At 31.3% G+C, this 23,997-nt stretch overlaps 1 protein-coding gene across 1 annotated transcript in view; it reads left to right on the top strand.

Moving 5' to 3' along the window:
* Positions 1 to 23,997, top strand: part of LOC143069807 (uncharacterized) — a 44,186-nt gene that overhangs the window by 12,405 nt on the left and 7,784 nt on the right. The window contains exons 4-16 of the mRNA XM_076244613.1: positions 1,171 to 1,239; positions 3,905 to 3,986; positions 4,967 to 4,994; positions 7,081 to 7,190; positions 7,519 to 7,594; positions 13,208 to 13,281; positions 13,722 to 13,833; positions 16,850 to 16,931; positions 18,173 to 18,268; positions 18,676 to 18,809; positions 21,214 to 21,290; positions 22,904 to 23,029; positions 23,646 to 23,735. Coding sequence (XP_076100728.1) covers positions 1,171 to 1,239; positions 3,905 to 3,986; positions 4,967 to 4,994; positions 7,081 to 7,190; positions 7,519 to 7,594; positions 13,208 to 13,281; positions 13,722 to 13,833; positions 16,850 to 16,931; positions 18,173 to 18,268; positions 18,676 to 18,809; positions 21,214 to 21,290; positions 22,904 to 23,029; positions 23,646 to 23,735 — 1,156 coding nt within the window. The remainder of the gene's footprint in view (positions 1 to 1,170; positions 1,240 to 3,904; positions 3,987 to 4,966; positions 4,995 to 7,080; positions 7,191 to 7,518; positions 7,595 to 13,207; positions 13,282 to 13,721; positions 13,834 to 16,849; positions 16,932 to 18,172; positions 18,269 to 18,675; positions 18,810 to 21,213; positions 21,291 to 22,903; positions 23,030 to 23,645; positions 23,736 to 23,997) is intronic.

The raw sequence follows: 23,997 nt of genomic DNA, 5'->3' as shown, positions 1-23,997 counted from the left end.
ACATGTCCCACCGTGTCTCTAAAACAATATATGGTTATTGCTTAAAACTTTCTCATAAACTATTTATGATTATTGCATAAGACTTCCACATAAGATGTCGGGCGTATCATGCGCTCATGGCGCAGCTGTTTATTCTCATACCATATGCAATAGGTCTACTATATTTGTTGTATGGAATGATTGTTAAGTGTACATGTCTAGCGGGCAGATGTCATGTGACCTTGACCTCATTTTCATGGTTCAGTGGTCAAAGTTAAGTTTTTGAGTTTTGGTCTTTTTATCTAATGCTATATGCCATAGGTCAACTATATTTGGTGTATGGAAATATTTTATTATCTTTATGTCAGTCGAGCAGGTTTTATTTAACCCTGACCTCATTTTCACGGTTCATTGCACAGTGTTAAGTTTTTGTGTTTTGGTCTATTTTTCTTAAACTATAAGTAATGTGTCAACTATATATGTTGTATAGAAGCATTGTTAGCTGTACCTGTCTGCCTGGCATGGTTCATCTGACCTGGACCTCTTTTTCAAGGTTCATTGGTCTTTGTTTAGTTATCTTGGTTAATGTTAAGTTTATGTGACAGTTGTAATAAAGCTTAGCTTTATACTTAGGACTATCAACATAATATCAATGATTAGTATAGAAGGCGAGACATTTCAGCGTGTGCACTCTTGTGTTTATTATTGAAACTTTTTTAGGTGGATAGAAACTAAACAGCAGAAATTTTCAACAATATCAGATCTACAAAAATGCCTTTATAAAAATAGAGAGATGTTGTATGATTACAAATGAGAAAACTATAATCCACCAAAACTCAAATGAAATGGATGTAAACAATTATAGGCAACCATACAGCCTTCAAACAATGAGAAAAATCCATATAGTAAGTCGGCTGAGAAAGGCCCAGATATGAAAAATATGACCAATTCAATTGAGAAAACTAACAGCCCTTAAACAACCTTTTGAATACCAAAATAATACTGTGATGGGTAAAACCTCTTCAGATGAGGACAGCTATGTTTTGCTAAGTACTGCCTATTTGTAGAGAGCAGACACCATCTTAAACACTAAGTGGTGCTTGGGATTTGGTGGGCTTATTCATTTGAGTAAGTTTTAGTTTTTTTGCAGAAAACTTTTTACATTCACTGTGATATTGTCATTTATTTCAGGAATTTTACCAATGCTGATGATATGCCAGGGATGAGCTCAGAGTTGTTTTTTCTGTATCTCTTACCACCGTAAGTCTACTATTTTACACCTTACTCTTAGTTCAGATTAATAGACCACTTTCGAGTTATGTCCTTCAGAATTTTTATTCCTTCTCGTCATCATTAAAAGTGATTATCTATAATAAAAAACGAAGGCATAATTCCACTGTAATTATTCAGAATGACCAAAAATGAAAGTTTAGACAGTTGTAATGTATTATTCATTTTGAAGTTTAATATATAAAGGCACATTACAATGGATTGTTTTGTGAGACATTTTGTTTTTGTCTTATGTATTCATGGATTAGAATATTTAGTATGACACACTATATTATTATATAGTTGTGTACCTCTATAGTTAATATTTATACCCCCGCTTTAAAAAAGGGGGGGTATACTGTTTTACCTCTGTCTGTCCGTCCGTCCGTCAGTCCGTCCGTCAGTCAGTCCGTCCCATGAAACTTTCGTCACATTTTTCTCAGGAACTACACATCCACCCTTTCTGTAATTTGGTATCAACATTTATATATGTCAGCCATACCGTGTGATGCGTTTTCAGATTCATCACTTGACAACTTCCTGTTTACCGAACACTTGTCTGATTTTACACATGATAGCCAAGTTGAAAATTTTCGTCACATTTTTCTCAGGAACTACAATACAAGGATTTCTGAAATTTGGTTTCAGGATTTATATAAGTCAGCTATACCGTGTGATGCGTTTTCAGATTCATCACTCGACAACTTCCTGTTTACCGAACACTTGTATGATTTTACACATGATAGCCAAGTTGAAAATTTTCGTCACATTTTTCTCAGGAACTACAATACAAGGATTTCTGAAATTTAGTTTCAGGATTTATATAAGTCAGCTATACCGTGTGATGCGTTTTCAGATTCATCACTCGACAACTTCCTGTTTACCGAACACTTGTATGATTTTACACATGATAGCCAAGTTGAAAATTTTCGTCACATTTTTCTCAGGAACTACAATACAAGGATTTCTGAAATTTGGTTTCAGGATTTATATAAGTCAGCTATACCGTGTGATGCGTTTTCAGATTCATCACTCGACAACTTCCTGTTTACCGAACACTTGTATGATTTTACACATGATAACCAAGTTAAAAATTTTCGTCACATTTTTCTCAGGAACTACAATACAAGGATTTCTGAAATTTGGTTTCAGGATTTTTATAAGTCAGCTATACCGTGTGATGCGTTTTCAGATTCATCACTCGACAACTTCCTGTTTACCGAACACTTGCATATTTTTACACTATTAATATTATCCACTTGCGGCGGGGGTATCATCAGTGAGCAGTAGCTCGCAGTTTCACTTGTTTGGTCAGATTTGTTGATATTTCTATAACAAGTATCCCTCAGTTGGCATATATATATATATATATGAATAAAAAAAAGTTGTCTCTGGAAAATATATAATTCCTTCTTCCTTCTTCCTTGATTTCATTTAAGAATATTTTAAATATAAATAGCAACAAAAAAATTTCAATTAATTTATTTAATGTTTTCCCTTTTAGGGTATAATAAAACAATATATTTGATGACAATTTTATTGATATCAACTTAGTTAATTAAATCATGATATGAATTTAACATTTAAAGCTAAATTGGTTCCGTATCAGCAGTTATTAGTCTGCAGTTATCTGTTGGATTTGTCCTTAATATGTTTTATAGCATTTGAGCGCAGCTGAAAATATGCATTTTATTCATTTAAAAATCAATGTTGACATTCATAGCTCAGTTGAAATTAGTAAAAAAAAAATTGATATATCAATTTCCTGAAAAATGATATACCAGCAAAAATACAGGCCAAATGCATATACTATATTTGTAAAAATAGAAAAATTGATTGTCATGGATTAGGTTATAAAGTGTGATATTGCTTGCATGATAGGTTAATAAGTGGACTAGAAAATCTTAAGAAAATATTTAGTATTAATCCATTAAGTTTGTTGTAAGAACAATGCAAACTTGATTTCAACTCTGGCTACCAGTTCAGTCATATAAGAAGTAGATTAATACGTCTATAACTGGTAGTAGGCTAGTTTTACATGACATCTGAGTATAAACATAGGATCTTACTAATTAAAAGACAGCCATAACTATTATAATGACTTTCAAAGTGTTGTTGTGATTTACAAATGAGTGATACCTACCACAGCAACTATATTTCATTTTTAAAGTCATAGAAATTCCTGTATGACCTATTCCATTGCCTTAGAAAACATGTTTCTGTTCAAACTGACAACCTAAAAGGATTGCTATCAATACAAACAGAAAACTTCAATACGTTTACTGTCATTTCAAAAGACAAATAAGTAGGTCCAATTTGGTTCTTAATATTAATCAAGTGACATTAAAAAATAAGATGATGTGGTATGATTGCTAATGAGACAATTATCCACCAACACCAATATGATGTAGATGTTAGCAACTTTATTATAGGTTACTGTAAGACCATGATTTTAAGATTAATGTTATTGCCCTTGCTGTAATATAAGAGGATTATTTTGTACTCTGGATGTGCTAGGTTACACAACGGTATGAGAAGTGTTGTTGTATGTATCATCTCTGTTCTGTTTTACAGGATTATTATAGAATCAGCTTGGAGTTTACATGACAGTATGGGAAGTGCTATTGTATGTTATTGTATTTGTTATGTTTTGCAGGATAATTTTAGAATCGGCCTGGAGTTTACATGACAGGACCTTCTTTGACAATGTGGGGACTGTCCTTATCTATGCTGTTATAGTGAGTATGTCATCAGTCTATAGTCTTTTTATTGGTACACTTACTAGGCTCAGTCTGTCAGAAATATATCTTCTAATTACTGGGGTCCATCCACCATTTAATTTTTGTAAAAACATTTTTTTTCTAAAAATCAAGTAAACCAAATGAAATCAAAGTTAATTGGGAATGTGCCTTGAATGATCATAATATCAAATTCCTTCTATCTGAAACATGACAGTAAGAACCAATAAAAGGTTCTAACAGGCCGAAACAACTATGATTTTCCTGTCAGAAACACTGAACACAATGAATTGTTATATGATGTAAATGATCTCTATAATATTATGTCCTTTACCAAACTTGCATTGTTCGTTTTTAATCTGAAATCCAAGATGACCTCCATATATAGAGGATCAAAAATCACAAGAAAAACATGCAATCAGATTTCCTTTAAAAATTGAATTACAGTTTTGATTAATTTTACGTATGACTGTAATGATATATTATTCCTACATTTCTATTGAATGTTGTATGCTTGCCACCCTGAGTGCTGGACGAGTCAAATTAAAGACTTTAAAATGTATGTTGGATTCTTCTCTACTAATCATGCAGCATTATGGAGTTGGAGCAAATATATTCCATTTTAATAAGTTCAGCAGGCAAGACATTTCAGTGGGTCTTCTCTTGCCTATTTGTGAAGTTGAAAGTCTTAAGTATTTGAGTTTTTTTCTTCAATGTCAGTTTTGAGGGACCTACTTGTGAGAAATCAGTGGTATTTGGTATGCAGTTGTATTTTAGTTGTATATGTTAAAAAACTTAGGTCTGTTCATCCATAAATAGCCAAGAAGCCTCCTGGTAGAGATATTTTCATTATGTTATACATTTCTGTTTTGGTGAATATTTGCCTTATTTTATATATTATATTAAGTAATAATAGTTTATTGCTTTTATAAAATTTAAGGCTTGCATTCTCCAGTTTTGATATTTTACTCTTCTTTCAGGGAACTGTGCTAAATTGTTTCCTAATAGGTATGTATATCTTGAATTCTGTTTTTTAATAATCAAATAGTTTTTGTGCATCATGCAAGTTTTTTGTTTTTAAATCATATCTGACAACAAAATAGTCATTTATATATTATTTCATGTTTCTTTATAAATGTATTGTCAATGGTATAAGTTTGCAGCCAAATTGGACCTTTGGTAGATCCATTAGATAGATATGAAATTATTGGAGGATGCTAAGATCTATAGGGGAAAAAATGTGTTTTTTACATAAATTAGACTGTTAGTATTATCATTTGAATTGTTTTATATTTGTCATTTTGGAGCCTTTTTTGGCTAACTATTCAGTATGGGCTTTGCTCGTTGTGGAAGGTCGTACACTAACCTTTATTCTTACTTTCTGTGTCATTTTGTCTCTTGTGGAGAGTTGTCTCATTGGCTTAGATATTATATGTAATTATAGATTATCATTGATCATCTCAACGAGATTGATTTTCTCGCTTGAGCCAGTACGGCGAAAGCCAGAAAAGCAATCGAGTGGAGATGACCAATGATAATCTGTTTAGGCCAACTAAAATTAATTAGTAGATTTTCATCCAAATTTTTTTTTTAAATGGGGCGGGTGGGAGGATTTTATTTTTTAAATTTTATTTCATATGAAACCCTCGTCACGAGTTCTTCATACCGCGGGTATATACTAGTGTAAAACAAGCTTGTATAATGTATATATACATGATGTAAAAGAAATTCTACACTATTTTTTGAACTCTTAAATAAAAATCCCTGATTGGCAACCACTGTTATACATGTAATTGCCGCTTTAGCAAACCTATTTATAGTATACATCAAAAAGAAGATAAATGCTCTCTTCAGTTGGACTATACCTACACCAAATTTATTGTGCTTTCTAAGCAATGGTTTGTAGTACCCATAAAATCAATAAAATGTATACGTTTTTGATGCGCTTTGTTATTTGATTTTGCCATGTGATTATGGACTTTCCAAATTAATTTTCCTCTAAGTTCAGTATTTTTGTGATTTTACTTTTTGGTACAATTGTATGCAACACAAGTATTATGAGTACAGAATAAAATGTAAACGCAGTGTTGAAAGTAATTATGATGTAAAACATGAACTTAACCAAAAAGTAGTTGTTGTTTAATGACTAAATTGAGGGTATTGGGACAGTTACAGAGGGTGTTTGCCGTTTGTCAACAAAAACAACAGCTATGGGCTTGTTATAATTAAAATGCGTGTTTGTCGACTTTTTTCTCTCAGTATACAGTCATAATTTAAACAAGTTCGTGCTTGCGTCAATTTCTTTAATCCAGTCATGTTTTTGTACCAATTTGTTCTACGATTCTTGCGCTTTGGACATCATTCAAAGTCCAAATTTCCTGACACAAAGTCATTGTACAAATAAAGAAAAAAAAACACGGTTTTCGATTCACTTGTGACTACCGCAATTTGCGTTCAAGGACAAGGCATTTTACTCGTAACTCAAATAATTCATGCCCTTCTCGTTATCAATCTCTATTCTCGGTATATGATGTTGTCATCATAGAGCAGCAGAATATGTCGACTTAATCATTTTCGTTAGAAGTTACTCGATTCAATACAAAAACGAAATTTGAAACAGGAAGTTTGGAATGAAACGAAATTATTGATGGTTCCAGATAACGGACATGAACAAAATCCGGAAATTGTATTTTTGTTAAACATCGGGGCGGGACGATTTGAGAGTGGCGGGCGGGGATGAAAATCTAGCAATTAATTTTAATTGGCCTTATCGCTATTTTACCTATGACGACGTTGTCAATTTCATCAGCAACGGCACGTGCCTCCTTAGTTTCTGGAGATTATTTTCCATCTCAAGTAGCATGATATGAAAAATTATCACAAAAAAATATCAAAGGAAAAATGCACAAAATGGCGATAATAATTGATTATCAGGTATGTTCTAGGATGTTAGAAAGGACATGTCACAAATTTATTGCTGTTAACTTTTGAGTTGACAGTTTATTATGTTTTTTTGTGATCATGTTTTTCATTATATAAAAAAAAAAAATTTAAAAAATTGTTTTCTTTTCTATGAAAGATGTTAACTTTGCAGGTCCAACTTTATATGGCTTGGCTAGTAGTGGAGCGATGGGTGATACTAACATAGAAATGATTGAGTGCCTTGTATTTAGTTCCATAATAGTTGCTGTAGACCCAGTGGCTGTAAGTACTGTTTGGTGTTTATGTCATAAAATTATATAGAAATCATTCTGTCTGTGAAAGATGTAAATAAATGTTATCAAAACAATAAAAAAAAAAAATATCTGCCATCCATCAACACCCAATTCTACAAATAATCAATGATTGAAAGTTTCTAGGTCACAGCATCCTATTTATACCTTTAGAAAAAATATGACATCTTTTACTGTTTAGCCTTGAATCTTGCAAAGTTCCTAAATGTTTACAAATCATGTTTTGGATAGAGAGTATTCTCATTGGCTCTCGTACCATATCTATGTAATTGTTATTCTGGTATTTTATGACATTTCAGGTTCTTGCCATTTTCCAAGAGATAGGAGTTAATAATGTGCTGTATTTTCTGGTGTTTGGTGAATCTTTATTAAACGGTGAGTCTAACTAAATTTATGTGATAGTGATTAAATCATGATACAAGCCCTAATTCTTTAATGACCCTCTTCGTTTGATTTCTAAACAAACCAATGTTCTAATTAAGTTGTATTTTGAACAACACCCTACCAAAATGGACATTTTTTTTGGTAAGACCATTCTTTAAAGTAAGTTTGCATTTTTTTATCCAATCAAAATGGTTACTTTTCTAATGTGTCTTATAGGTTCCCTTCAAAGCAAAGTTCAAAAGTTCTGATTTTTGTCTCGCTTGACAGGGTAAAAAAGCGAGACATAGGTATTCTGTTTCCGGCGACGGCGGCGTCAACAATGTATTAGTTTGTAATTAGGTCTAGTTTATGGTGAACCACTAGTGGTAAGTCAATGATATTTGGTATGCAGTTGTATAAGTATTGGCACATCTCATTACCATGGAGATTATTTTACCCCGCCCCCTCAGTTATAGTCTAATGACTTTGAAACTTTTGCTTAGTTTTCATGTATTAGTTTGTGATTAGGTCAGTTTATGGGGAACCACTAGTGGTAAAGTAATGATAATTGGTATGCAGTTGTATAAGCATCAGCATATCTCAATTCCATGAAGATTATTTGGTCCCGCCCCTACATTCATGGTCTATTGACTTTGAAATTTTGCTTAGTTTTAATGTATTAGTTTGTGATTTATTAGGTCAGTTTATGGGGAACAACTAGTCGTAGGTTAATGATAATTAACATGCAGTTGTATAAGCATTGGCATTCCTCATTTCCATGGAGATTATTTGGCCCTGCCCCCTCAGTCATGGTCTATTGACTTTGAAACTTTTGCTTAGTTTTCATGTTTTAGTTTGTGATTAGGTCAGTTTATGGGGAACCAGTAGTGGTAGGTCAATGATACTTGGTAAGCAGTTATATTAACATTTACACATCTCATTACCATGAAATTATTTTTACCCTCCCCCTCAGTTATGGTTTATTGACTGAAATTTTGCTTAGTTTACATGTATTAGTTTGTGTTAAGGTTGGATTAAAGAGAAGTACTTATGATAAGTCAATGGTATTTGGTATGCAGTTGTATTAGCATTGGCACATCTCATTTCCATGGAGATTGTTTAGCCATGTACCTTCAGTCATAGTTCATTGACTTTGAATATTTGCTAAACTTACATGTTTTAAAAAGTGTTCCTATTTTTTATTTCAACATTTGCATTATCGAAATTACAAAAAAGCGAGACATATCTCTGTGATAACAGTTTATTTTATTAGAATTGAAATAATTCTATCATGCCATGTTCTATATTACATTTCTTAACATTTTAAACTTATGCTTGATATAAAGATGTTGACAAATATAATGCATACCTCTCTGAAATGAGCATAGAGCATGGCATGAAGGAATTATTTCTAAGTCATATGAAACCTCAAATTAAAAAAAAATTATGCATGTCTTTTATAACAAACTGGATAGTTTTCATTATTAAACTTAAGTACAAATACTTATTTCTGAAGAAAATTCTTTAATTTGTCCACATTTAGAAGTAGTTTACTTTTTTATGCCCCACCTACGATAGTAGAGGGGCATTATGTTTTCTGGTCTGTGCGTCCGTTCGTTCGTTGTCCGTTCGTCCGTCTGTCCCGCTTCAGGTTAAAGTTTTTGGTCGAGGTAGTTTTTGATGAAGTTGAAGTCCAATCGACTTCAAACTTGGTACACATGTTCCCTATGATATGATCTTTCTAATTTTAATGCCAAATTAGAGATTTTACCCCAATTTCACGGTCCACTGAACATAGAAAATGATAGTGCGAGTGGGGCATTCGTGTACTGAGGACACATTCTTGTTTAGAATTGCTTGCTTCCAGGAAACAATTCGCCGACATATTTTCTGTATGCAAACTGACCTTTGCGCGAACCTCCTCGTAAAAATTCTGGTGATCGCAATAAGCATGGATCTGTCATTTAAATAAACAATTATCTGATTGTACATGTTAAACATGTGCTCAATATCAATGCTTTTTGTTGATTGTTAACTATAAAGTGACAATCTGTTAACTTCAGAATCAAAACACAGCATTTAATGAGCTGCTATATTTGTTAAATCATAACAGTCAGAGAGACAAAAAAATTGACAATTAAATGATATATTTGCGTTTAAAAATGATAAAATCGTGCACAGAAGACTAAGTTTATGCAACTGAGTTATAAGAAGCTCAATTAAGACTTGCTTTACTCCTAAGACAAACAATTACTCAAAAGAACTCTTCATGTTCAAAGAACATACATTGTATATTGATCTATGGGTAATAAAGAATTGTTAGAATTGTGTTTTATATCCACCATTTACAAAAGGATTCTATTACTATTTATGAGACGAGTTTGACCGTTAACAATATGTAAACACCAAATTTGTATTTCTTCTCGAGTATATCTAACTGATAACCGGTGCTTATCTGACTACCATATCTCAAGGTTGTCTCATGATTGTCCTTTAATAGTCATATTGCATGACAATCATGATAAATAAACAATATTGACTCTGTTTACAGGAAAATTAATCACATGATAAAGAATTGTTTTTTATGTAAAACATTGATTATTTCTTACTATCACCCTCAACTCTATTGACAGATAAATATGAAGGTCAGAATGTAGTTATCTAAGATAGGGTTTGTAAAGGAAAATTTATCCAATGATATTTGATATCAAAGGCCATTTTTGAAAATGCCTTTGTTCAAATTTATATGAAGAAAAAGAAATAAATAACAAATGTATGAAATTCTAGGAGTAATAAACCTTTTTTCACATAAAAAAATGAACAAAAAAATATATAGTCATTATTTATTTCTTATGTTTGAAGGTTAACCTGATCGTCTACCAAGTTTGATGTGTTAGATATAAAACAAAAAAATTCCATGTTACAATTTTATATCAGCTTTAAATTTTGCTTTATAATCTAGGTAATAATTTTGCCGAAGGCATCAATAAAGTGCTGATAATTCTAAAATCTAGTTCATGATTTAGAAAATGATGCGATACCAATAAAGGATACAGAAAGGCTTCATTAAGAGTTCATTATCACTGGACTAGTATATATTTGTTTAGGGGCCAGCTGAAGGATGCCTCCGGGTGCGGGAATTTCTCGCTACATTGAAGACCTGTTGGTGACCCTCTGCTGTTGTTTTTTATTTGGTCGGGTTGTTGTCTCTTTGACACATTCCCCATTTCCATTCTCAATTTTATCAGTATTAAAGGTTGTTTAAATGAGTTAACTGATGTGCAAATTCTGTCTTTCATACACTAACTGAAAATAGAATTAAAAGTATTTGCTGTTCAGAAGTTTTAGTCCTTGGTAGAATGGAAAAGAGTCATAAATATGCCAGTAATTAACAGATTGAAAAAGAAATATAAATTTGGCAGGTCAAAAAAGCCTTAAAGAGTCGTTAAAAATTACTGAAATCCTGGTTTGCTGTCAATTTGAAAGCTCATTCCTTGGTAAATATGATAAGATGAATGCTGTCCAGGCATCCAGACATCAATATTTCTGTTCTTAAAAAAATCTTTCATTTTGTACAAAGCTTGCTTTGATAATGCACCATTGAGTGTGGAAGAGACTTATTATTTATTTTAAGGTCACTGAAGGTCAAAGGTCAAGTCACATCACTATGCCAAAGGTCATAGCAGAAATTGAAATTTGGACAAAATTTTTTATCATCAAATTACATTAATTTAAACCATATGTCAAGCTTTTGTTATTCTCATGAGCATGCCCTTTTAAAAGAATAAGAATCATGAAGACTTTTCGGTCTGTTTGTCAAAGGTCAAGGTCACTCTCTTTTTTTTCTCTTATTTTATATAGATTGACAGAAGACTTTACAATTGTTATTTCCAAAAAAAAACAAAAAACAATTACAACTACCAATATTATATTCTGTTTATAATACATAATCAGATTGAATATGGACTTATACAATAAAAATTGCATTGGATTTTTTTTATAGATTTGGTAGCATCAATGTAGTTAAGGAAGTGCTATTGAATATCACATACTAGTATTCCCAATCTGTTAGCAAAACTGCCTTTATAAAAGCCCCTACAGAGATGTGTATTATTTACAAATGTATATGTTATCTTTCATTTTGTGGTTCAAATTTTCTCTTTGAAATGACTAGATTGTAGTTTCAGGAGATCAATACCATTGATTGTATTCAAAACTTCCTTAAAAATGTCAATACAAACGTTAAAAGTGTCAATTCAATCGTTTTAAGTACATTTTCCACTTGATATCATCAATTATAAGTATGACAGTGAACATGTCATGTTGATTGTTTTCTTTATCGACTGTGGAATGTAGGGTTAATAGCAGATCATTATGGACTTATTCTGTAAATTAAAGTACATACTCCATCAACAGTTATTTAAGTTAGGCATGTTTAGTTCATTTGTTTTGATTTGACTGTAAATATAATTGTTTTGATTTGACTGTAAATATAATTGTTTTGATTTGACTGTAAATATAATTGTTAGGATTAAGCTTCACAACACAAATGTCACACATTCCTATTTCCTTTTATTAAAAGTTTTACTGTTGAAGCAAAATGTCAGACAGGTCAGAAATTTACGTTTCTAGGCAATTTGCCAAAGCTTTAATTATGTGGCTTTCATGACTGTAAACTGGAATCAAATTCTGTTCAGTTGACAAAATTTTACCGCTGACCAATAATCAATCACTTTCACATTATCGTAGTAACTAGATTTCGTGTGAAAACCATGGTGATTACATTAATAGTAAATTGAATTTGCCAATAAACTGAACTTGGAACTTGTGTTCTGAAAGATACTGTAATCTCCATAAGTTTTACCATTACATAGAAGCAATTAGTATTAATAGCAGAACATTAGGAACAAAGCCTAGAAACATTTGTGTAGGTCTTACCAGATTTTGCTATTGTTTTTATATTGTCACATCAGCTAGGGACATCAGTGTCACAGTTTTATATTCAATTTTCTGAGTTAATTGACATAGACAGTATTGACAAGTTATGGATAGTATATAATGTTTTAAATGTTTTCTTCCAATAGAATATTAGTCTAAGAAATTTTCAAGGTTACAAAAATTTCAAAAATAAGAACATTTAATAAGTTATGTTTTATTTTGTTGTTTTACAAAAGTTTTATTTAATCCTACTGTCTACAACAAATGACATAATGCAGGTGCTTTGACTCCAATCATGAATGAGCGAGCGTTGCAAGTTTTCCTTCCAAAGGTTGTGGTTCTCTCTGGGCACACCTGCTTCCTCCACCTATAAAACTGGAAAACACGAAATAGCCAATAAATCCAGTGATAATTTGTCAAAATCTTATTGGTTTGCTGTAGATTGGAAATCTTTTAACTGCTAGTATTTGTTTCATTTAATTTCTTTTTCTTCTTGTTACCAGTCTGATTGTAATCTTAACTCTCATTTTCTATTGTCTTTTTATATGTCATGTTGCAAAATTTCAGAAAAATAGGAGAGATGAGAGGTTTAATCTTAATCATACTGACATTTTTCAGAATCCAGTGTTATTAAAATGTTTATCTTCCCCTACATTCAACTTAATAAAATAAAATATCTTATTTCAGATGCTGTGACTGTGGTGATATACAACACAATGAAAACATTTAATCTGATGGAACCAGAAATTCCTGTTTCTGAGGTTAGTGATAGAGAACTATTTTTATTAATATATGTCAAATGTCTATTGATCTTGACCTCATTTTCAAGGTTCAGCAAATGCTGAAAAAAATGTTAAGTTTTTTTGGCAAGTGAAATTCGTTTCAAATGAAATACTTAATTATTATGAGTAATGTGATAATTGGTTTATGGTTTATTAGATCCTTGCAATGTCTACATGTTCATCAGACTGGGTTCACCTGACCTTGACCTCATTTCATGCTTCAGTGACTAAGGTTAAGTTTTCATAGTTAAAGAAATAATTTATTTTAGGTTTTGCCTTCCACTGAAATATTCGTTTATTTGGCCTTTTTAACTCTTTTGATTTGAGCGTCACTGATGAGTCTTCTGCAAAATTTCAATCCAGGTATCTGTGATGAGTTTATTTGCATAGGGATGATAACTATTTAAAATCTTTTTTAGGTATTTTTAGGCATCGTAAGTTTCTTTGTAGTAAGTTTTGGCGGTATTGGGATTGGTGTAGTGTTTGGTATGATAACAGCAGTAATTACCAAATATACAGAGCATGTGAGAGGTAAGTGTTAGTCAACTTCTTAATGGTGTTTGAATTTGACTGTTTAATTGGTCTATATTTAACCTTGTAAGGATAAAATCAAGTAAATTGACTTGCCTTGTTGGAAGACAATTAAGAGTGCATCTGAATCTTATATACTGTAAACCAACTTATTTTTTGCGACTTTCAGGTTTAGAAAAAAGAAGGTGAATATAAATCTTTGTGAATATGGAACAAGTTAAGGAAAATAATGTGTACTTGTTCTTAAAATCCTTTTTCTTTTTGAATATATATTATAGCGAACCCTATGATAGTTTTCCATAGATTCACCTGCAAGTTACCTGTCGATTTAAACTTTTGTAAGTTCTATTGTCCCATCTAACAAATACAACAGGTATTGTTTTCTGTATAGTTCATTCACCAGGACCTTTAAATTTCTTCTAGGAGAAATATATCACTCATTGATTAATTTACCTGACCAAAAAATTATCTGTTTTTTTATTGAAATACTTCTATAAACTCACATAAACTGTATGTAATATTGTATTTATTCAATAAATTTTCAATCTGTTCAATATAAAATCTGATTTAATAATAAAAAGTTTATTTTAGACACATTTTTTAGTATTTTCCAATGAATTTGCATGTTTTTTGTTGTTGTTAATTTATAGACTATGTTTATGAAGACCTTAATTTAAAAATAATAATATTCAAATTTTTATTTATCAAACACACAAAAATATTTATTGAATATTTGATCAGAAATCAACGTTTAATTTTTAAATCATTATTAATATTGAACACATTAAAAACGAGTTTTTGGTATTGAATAAATACAACACCACATGCAGTTTTGTGAGTCCTTTCTTAGTATTGGTATAAGTATTTTTTCATCATTGACAGTTCAATTTTTTGTTCAGGTATATTAATCAATGAGTGATATATTTCTCCTAGAAGAAATTTAAAGGTCCTGGTGAATAAACTATACAGAGAACAATACCTGTTGTATTTGTTAGATGGGACAATAGAACTGCCAAAAGTTTAAATCGACAGGTAACTTGCAGGTGAATCTATGGAAAACTATCATAGGGTTCGCTATAAGTTTTCCTGAGAAAAAAAAATTGCAGAGAAATTTCCATCCCATTGATATTTCTTGTTATAGCTGGTATCAATCAAATGTTTCCCAGGAGAATTTTATTTCCATGACAAAGAAAACTTTCTGATGAATATCATTTTACAGACATGCTGTGACCTTTCATGGAAAACATATTGTGAAACTTATTAACATGTATAGAATGATTAAAAAAGGATCACCAATGAATAGTGCATTTATAACTCTGTCATTCTGAAATATTGTCATATTCACTCAATTTTTATTGATACATTTATATATAAAACAATTTCTTCAGGAATAGCTGACAATCTTACTACAGAAGTATGGTCTTGGTTAAATCATTGATAATATATCAATCAATTAGAACAGGGGATAATCTTATTTCAATCAATTAGTTAACTGACCAAATAGAATATCTGGATGTATGTACTGGTAGGTACCTTCGTTCTTTGGAGCTCCCCTCCTTATTGTCTCAAAATTATGAAGACAAAACAGTATGAAACTCACTAAGTAAACTCCTCTTAAGTACTACCATTAATGGCCTTGATAACTGTCACACAATGTTTGCACTGTTAAAATAAAACATTCACCCCTAATGTATCTATAATACTAAAATTACGAGGTCCAATTTGTCAGCCGTCATCGGGTAAAAACGACAAATCAAAGAATTCAACTCTATATATAACTAATATAGGACAATGGTGTAGATTAAAAATTACACCACTCCAGACCCTTTTGTTTTCCACATAATTAATATTGCCAATAATTAACAAGTTCCGGGTCTAATCCGATACCGATACCAATAGTATATTCACCTGTTAGATATTACCTTATCTGTACGTTCCGCATTTGACAGGCGCACCACCAAACGGTGTATTTAGGATTTTGCTATATACACGGGTCATAATCAAAGGGCTGACACTACTAAATTCAATCATTGTCAAATTGTTCCCTATTGTAGCTTTATTCAGCAATCAGCAAGACTTTCTAAGATAACTAATATATAGGACAATGCTGTTGATTAAAAAATACCCTATTCCTGAATAGCCTGGACCTTTTGTTTTCCAAATAATTAATATTTCCAATAATTGATAAGTTCCAGGTCGACGGGTTCAAACAGAAAGATTTGAAAGCAGAGAAAAATGTGTATCTTATAATCGACAGGACTTTATCAGATGACAATACCAATAACTAAAATAAGGCTTAGGCATAGTTATATACTTTAATTCAGTCACGGACCCGCGATATCACGGGTGTGTACATATGATAAGAATATGAAGAGGAAAATGAGTGAGCTAATTTTGATAGGTTGCTGTTATCTCTTTCCACTGTTTAAAAAATGAAACTTCCATTTCTTTTATGAAGATTGTGGTATTCAACAATGAGTAAATATTTATGGATTCTTCACAGAATTATAATTACATCAGATGTATGTTTCATTACAATACGTTATTCTGATTGGCTAACTGCACATAATGTGTTATTCCTTAAGCAGTTGTATCACTCAATAAAACTTCTCATTCATGATGACACGAGGTCCCACAATAAAGTGCACAGGTAAATAAAATAAAAACTTGATAAAAGGCGTGTTTTCGTGATCCTATAGGTAAAAATGTAATTATAAGTATTGAATGCTTTTTTTTGTAACTTTATAGGGTTGTAAAAGCGTTGACCGTGCGCACATTTTAAGTATGAAGCGCTTCCGCGCTTCATACAAAATGTACTTCGGTCAACGCTTTTACACCCCAATAAATTTACAAAAAAGAGCATTCAATTCTTAAATGTTCTGATAAAATATTTGTCAATTTAGTCTTAAAAGTTTTGCACATAATCAAGGTGAGCTAAACAGTTCCCTGAGGAACCACTAGGTCACATTTTTTCTATACTTGTTAATGAAATTATATTTTTTCTTTTGTTTTGCAGTGATAGAACCATTATCAGTATTTGTGTTGGCCTACATGTCATATCTCATGGCTGAACTCTTTCATTTCTCAGGAATTATAAGGTAAATGTAGTTCTATTGGATGAATCTAATATTCTAATAGTAATACAATTGAATGTTTAGTATTGTCAACTTACCTGTATAACTTTTATAAATTGGCAGTCATTTTGTCAGGATTAAATAACTCTTAAATTTTACAGAAAAGTGTTCAGAACAAATCTTGATATTGAATTTATAAAAAAAAAAATAAGTTTAGAGACCATGGCAAATAAATGAAATTTAAGACAAATTACATAATTTTATTGAATTTATTTCCATTCACAATTTATTATTCTTAATCTAACATGCAATCACTTTACTCAATAAACTGCTACAGTGTTTGACGAAATGGTAATATAGTTGATATTTAAGAATTCACGTCACAGAAATACAGAATTTGCAATTAAGGCATCTACACTATGATAAATCATGTGATCAATAAAACTATCAGAATAGAAGTACAAATGTTGTGACTACAGCGAACAAACTTTAGAAACAGTGACTAATTAGCTAGTTACAGTATAGGGTCAATTTTAGAACACGATTTATTATGGTGCACTAATATTCAACAGTCTAATAAGCTAGTTACAGTAAAGGATCAATTTGAGAACACGATTTATTATAAAGCATTAACATGCAGCATTTCTAACCACGACTTCAGTCTGTATGATTCTGATACCTCAATTATGTTGTATTCACGAAAATACTTCACATCCTAAATAAAGACTATAGAATGTGGTACAGATGTCAGTTAAAGACAGCTTTAATTTAGTATTCATTTCAATTCCCATTCTGCTAGTATTCAGCTTAAGTATTAATCATTGTATCTGCAGAATGTTTGTCAGATATTTATAATCGAATTTACTATGGTATAAATATAAATGGTAATTTAGAATGTCAGGTTATTTTGACATGAATAAGAGGAAATGTGTTAATGGGCAGAAACCCAACAACTCAAATAACCAAAAAACATCTTCAGCTGTAAGCAGAGATATCTATATAATGGGTGAGGTCTTTAAACATCAAGAGTCCTTAAGCATATGAAAGAACTACCAACAACAACAAATTTTCTAAAGAACCAAGATATTGTAGAAAAATGTTGTATTGGCCTTAGGTACAATCCATAGTTAGACATGTGAACCCAGTCTTCTTGATAATACTTTTTGTTAGGTTTCTGTCTCATACACATATACATCAAATCTCTTTGTATTAAAAGCTGTAACTCAAAAGTATGTCTATATGATTCAATTTGTTCTATTATACAGCCTTATAGCATGTGGACTAACACAGGCACAGTATGCATTCCACAACATATCAACAAAATCTCATACAACTGTTAAATACTTCAGTAAAATGCAAAGGTAAGTTAGAGTTGACTGGTTTATTTAAAAGATGAGGTAATATGGTCATATTTTGTCAATAAAGAAGAATTTTTCTTTTAAGATGAAAAATGCTCAGCTCACCAGACTCCAAAGGGTCAAGTGAGCTTTTTTCATCACTAGTCGTCCTTCATACATCATCTATTAACTTTTACAATTTTTTTCAATTAAATTAGGTTGTCTATTGGAACCAAACTTGGTCACAATCATCCTTTAGATATCCAGTTTAAAAACTATTGCAGTTTCTGTCTGCCAACCAACATGGCCCTTTTTGCTAAAAATAGAACATACGCATTATGAATGAAATGAATTTGATGGATACATCTTAATTTATTATTTAGTTTACATGACTTGTATGAATTTATTTGGTATTTCTTTTTGTTTTGCAGTTCCATCAGTGATTGTATAATATTTGTATTCCTGGGTATAGCTCTGTTTAAGAACGGAATGTTTGAACCTGACAACTGGAATCCATGGTTTATTATATGGACCCTTGTCCTCTGTTTGCTGTATAGATTTTTAGGTATGTACATAATTCTTTAGCTGTTAACTAAGAATTTTAAATGGAGTTCGTCACAATTTATTTGTAAAAGTTTTTTTGGGGTGATATTGATAATTTATATGAAAGCAGAAGTCAAAATAATACAGACACAGCTCTTTTCACAAACCATAATATATAGGAAACTGAAATATGCATGCCTTACAAGTATGAAGTATATATTTGTAAAATGTTTTTTGAAATCAATTGCTGTAACTAAGCTAGAAACTGAACTTTTTTGTGTTATGCATATTGAATGTTACTTCCAATGACTTCAGAGGTTTTTTTTATAAGATTAGTAGGGAGAATTTCCATTGTAAAGCAATGCATTTTTGTTTGATTTGTGTCATCCCAGACAATTTATCAATCTGAGACATTGTATTTTTTGTATGATAGCTGTCATCCTAGAAAATCTTATTCATCAATTTATATGTGGAGATAAAAAATGGGTCACTTTTTACCATACCAATTAATTTAGTCACTTTATTCACCAGTCATGTCTAAATAAGAAGTAATTTAATATACAGTGACAGTGACATAAGTAATTAATAGAAATGGTTCACCAGAGAATTATTTGATCAGACGGAAATATTCTCATTGATTTAGAAGATTTCAGACATAGATTTAACCATCAACATTTTAAACTTGGTTAACTCATTCACTCAAAATTAGTTAGATTAGTTTCTTAAATGTCAATAATTTCTTCAGACATTAATTTGACATTAAATTCGTACTCGTATGTGATTTTCTTTGATAAGGACTTTTAGCTTTTAGACTAAAGATGGACCATTAACTTTTCATGAAGTTAAATTGCTATGAAACAGCCATTTCATGTTTTGATAAAACCAATAAGTTTATTAAAACATATAAGACACAGTAATCAAAGTCAGTCATTTGATTTGGAGCAATGATAGCATTGGATTTCAAGCATTTGCAATGAATCCAAAAATATTTTGAATGACAATATGGTAAAAGTAAGGCTTTGAAGTCTTAAACTTGATTTCAAAATCAGACTTTATTATGTCATATCTAAAACAAAAATATACAATCGAATCAATGCATATTTAGTTTAAGTAGACTTATTATCTGTCCAGGTTTGATAACTTCAAATGCATGGTATTTTTCCAGTTTTTAGGCATTTGTCCAGTCTAATTTATATCTAATTACTTCTGGCAAGACCCTTCAACAAAACTTCCCCATACCTGGGACAGCGTACACACATCTTCTCACACTTTTAATCATCGAAGGATACATTTTTGAAAGTAATTTAAAAATGAATAATAAACATTTGAAAACAAATGATATATTGTTAGAGAAAAATGTGTAGGATAGTGGAAAGGAGAACAGCACATGACAAAAACAAATCTGAAAAATGAGATATAAAATTGAGAAAGGAAATGGGGAATGTGTCAAAGCGACAACAACCCGACCAAAGAGCAGACAACAGCCGAAGGCAACCAATGGGTCTTCAATGTAGCGAGAAACTCCCGCACCCAGAGGCGTCCTTCAGCTGGCCCCTTAAAAAATATGTATACTAGTACAATGATAATGGACGTCATACTAAACTCTGAATTATACACAAGAAACTAAAATTAAAAATCATACAAGACTAACAAAGGCCAGAGGCTCCTGACTTGGTACAGGTGCAAAATTGCGGCAGGATTAAACATGTTTATGAGATCTCAACCCTCCCCCTATACCTCTAGCCAATGTAGAAAAGTAAATGCGTAACAATACTCACATTAAAATTCAGTTCAAGAGAAGTCCGAGTCCGATGTCAGAAGATGTAACAAAAGGAAATAAATAAAAGGACAATAATACATAAATAACAACAGACTACTAGCAGTTAACTGACATGCCAGCTCCAGACCTCAATTAAACTGATTGAAAGATTATGTCTTCATCATATGAATATCAGGCACAATCCCTCCCGTTAGGGGTTTAGTATCATACTACATGTATCATAAAATATATGAGAAGAACATAACCCGTGTCATGACTATTTAAGCAACACTGCCACAGTTTTCAACATATTTTTTATTAACTGCCTATAGCGATTACAGTGCTTTGATTTCTCTGATTGACAAACTGACTAATTTACCACTAATTAATTTGCAATATGGCTATAGAAGGAGGCATTTTAGCTCACATAAACATCTTGTTTCAGTTCATAAGTAATAAGTCAACTGTATTTGGAATTGGTGTAATTAATTTATGCAGGATTTACACCTTGTTTGCTGACAGTCATCTAGCATTGAAATTATTTTTCGTTGAATTGAATTTTGTGATTTAAATTTTCATTATTACAAACTATATTTTGTGTAGAGAAGGGGCCCATGTAGGAAGTTAAATGAGATATGTTTTTAATGTTTTTCTTTTGTTATTTCAGTTGTATTATTATTGACCTTCTTTGTAAACAAGTCCAACAGAGTCCGAAGAATCAGTTATGTTGAACAATTTATCATGGTAGGCTATTTAAGGAATAACAGTACTGTAGTTGTAAATTAAAAGCTGAATGACTGTTCAGTGTCCCTTGGCAAATAACCTGCATATTGAGGACAAGACCATGGTAATGTAATATGAATAAAGCAATGTAGTTTTTGGGATACGATTGCTTTCAAGGAATCTGTAGACTTATACCGGTGGCTCAGAGCAATTTCCCTCACGTCAATCGTTTTATTCTAAACATTAAGGAACATCTCAGATTCTTATGATTGTCTTGCTTTAAAAGGTAAAAACAAACAAAGGGATTGCACTTAATCAACTTTCCTATAATGTTCTTTTCATAATCTTCATGTTTGATAATTCCCTTGACTTCGATGCGTGTTTTTAACAACACGGAAAATCAGAATTAAGCAGTATTTATATTTAGTGTAGTTATAAATTTAGAAACACGTCAGAGGGAATTCCCAGTTTTGATAAAATGCGAGAGTTCTCTGAATACCGATAAATCTATTTCTGTCATATAAGAACTGAAGTGGAGTTTTTCTTATATGTTACCGTTATGAAACTGATATTTGAGATTGTACTTCCATAAAGAAATTGAGAACCATCTAGGTCGTTTAATAAGCATTTAATATATCTTGGTCCAGGGTTTGATTTGGAAATTATGCGCATGTGTATAGTTTTCTTGACTTTAAGGGGTTTTAGATTGAATGGTTGCTCTGGATTCCCCACTCAATTAATTAATTTATAACTCATGGGATCTTTTCTATGTACATGTCTGCTATTGAGGGTTATTGATGTTGCATAATTTTAAATCATATGCATCATTTAGATTAAAATAAATATATTCCACATCGTAGAACACCCCTTCAGGCGAAATGGAGTCTTCCATATTATCGTTTCAAGTTATCTCCCTTCCGGCAGTAACTTCCGTGAATTCTGAATATAAACAAGACGTCGAGTATTAGCTCTTTCTGTCAATAAATGTCGTATTATATTAAAAATGAATGCAATTTAAACCGATAAATGTGTACGGAAAGGAGCCATGATGACTGACCCAAAGGAAATTAAATATTTTTAAAAAGAGTTAGGAATGGGGTTCCTCCTAGAATTAACGTAGTAAAAAAGGTGATAAGATACGAATTGAAATCTACATCTACATCTACATCATACGATGATCCATCAGCACATTAATGACTATACCTCGACGCATCGCTAACAGACACTTGATAAAATATAATAACCAATGAGTGAAATAAAATACCTTCTCTGACATCTCTCACTCTGAGTCAGTCAGTGACTGCTGTGGAAAGTAAACTTGGTATTGCAGTAGTACAAAAATAAAACACAATAGACCTAATTACATTGTTCATACACTTTTATCCGGGTTTGGCTATTTTGTAACTATTTTACATGTCTGTTTGTCATTTGAATTAGTTTTGAAAATAATATTATCCAGCTACATGCATACATGTGTCAATGAAACAATGGCAATCGTATCCCTCAGAGCAATCTGCTCTTTGATTAAATCAATGAAACAGAAACCCAGGACAAAATATAATAAGACATTCAGCTGTGATCACAAGTATACTATATACCATGTCATATATAATAATTGGGGTGTATTATTTCAGGCTTATGGTGGACTAAGGGGTGCTGTTGCTTTCTCTTTAATGGATCTATTGAAAGCAGAGAATTTACCCAAAGAAATGTTTACTACAACGTTAATGGTTCTTATTTTCTTTACAGTGTTTGTACAGGTATGTTATAAATGTACCTGGGACAAAGGATAACTGAATCTTTATAAAGTTAACTCATATAGATAAAATATATTGTCTTTTATTATAACCATGTACAAGTTCTTCTGTATCAAATTTAATTCAATCAAAATTTCACAGTTTGTACTGATAATTTGTTTGGACCCCAGTCCTAATGCCATTAATTAATCTACTATTTTGATAAACTGAAAAGTTTTTTGGTTCAACCCAACTTTAATGATTAAAAGTCAGTTTTAAAAAGAAAATGAAAAGAAATACATGTACTGAATTCAATCATACAAGTTATCAAAATTAGATCAGTCTTTAATTGCATGCTATGAAATAATAATATTGATAATTTAAATTTTATTTTCTTCAACAAGAACAAACTTTGTTTTTTTTTGTAAAACGAAGTATTGCTAGTGAATACATCATTATCATCAATATTATGATCTAAATAATCAACTATAACAAAATCAACCCAATATGTCTTAAAAACTTGTTTTTAAAAATCATTTTTTTCTAATTGAAAAATATCAAACTCAATTTAAAGCATCAGCTTTGAAATATTAGATTAGTAATCAAATGATGACTTGTGACTTTATATGTTTCTATTTAGGGTATAACTATAAAGCCGTTAGTAAAGCTACTGAGAGTCAAACTTCAGAGTACAGATAAAGTTACCATTGGTGAAGAAATTAATTCACATGTAAGTAGGATTTCGATGTAGTACAAAAAAATGTAAAAGGAAATGGATATTTGTCAATGATATAGTGAACCAACAGCACCAAAAATACAATTGTTAGGTAGTAAATTTGAACTACTGTGAATTCACTTATTTTTGTTCTAATTTTCATTGATTGAGGAAATCTTGCATTTTAGTGGCTATTTAATGGTTTTGTCAAAGTCTGCATGCAAGCCTACAGAAAATTAGTGCTTTGTTGAAGATTTGATTTCATAGTTAACCTGTA

This window comes from Mytilus galloprovincialis, chromosome 3, assembly GCF_965363235.1.
Source record: "Mytilus galloprovincialis chromosome 3, xbMytGall1.hap1.1, whole genome shotgun sequence".
NCBI lineage: Eukaryota > Metazoa > Mollusca > Bivalvia > Mytilida > Mytilidae > Mytilus > Mytilus galloprovincialis.
Note: the sequence above shows the minus strand (reverse complement) of the source record. Positions and strands in the feature narration are given on the sequence as shown.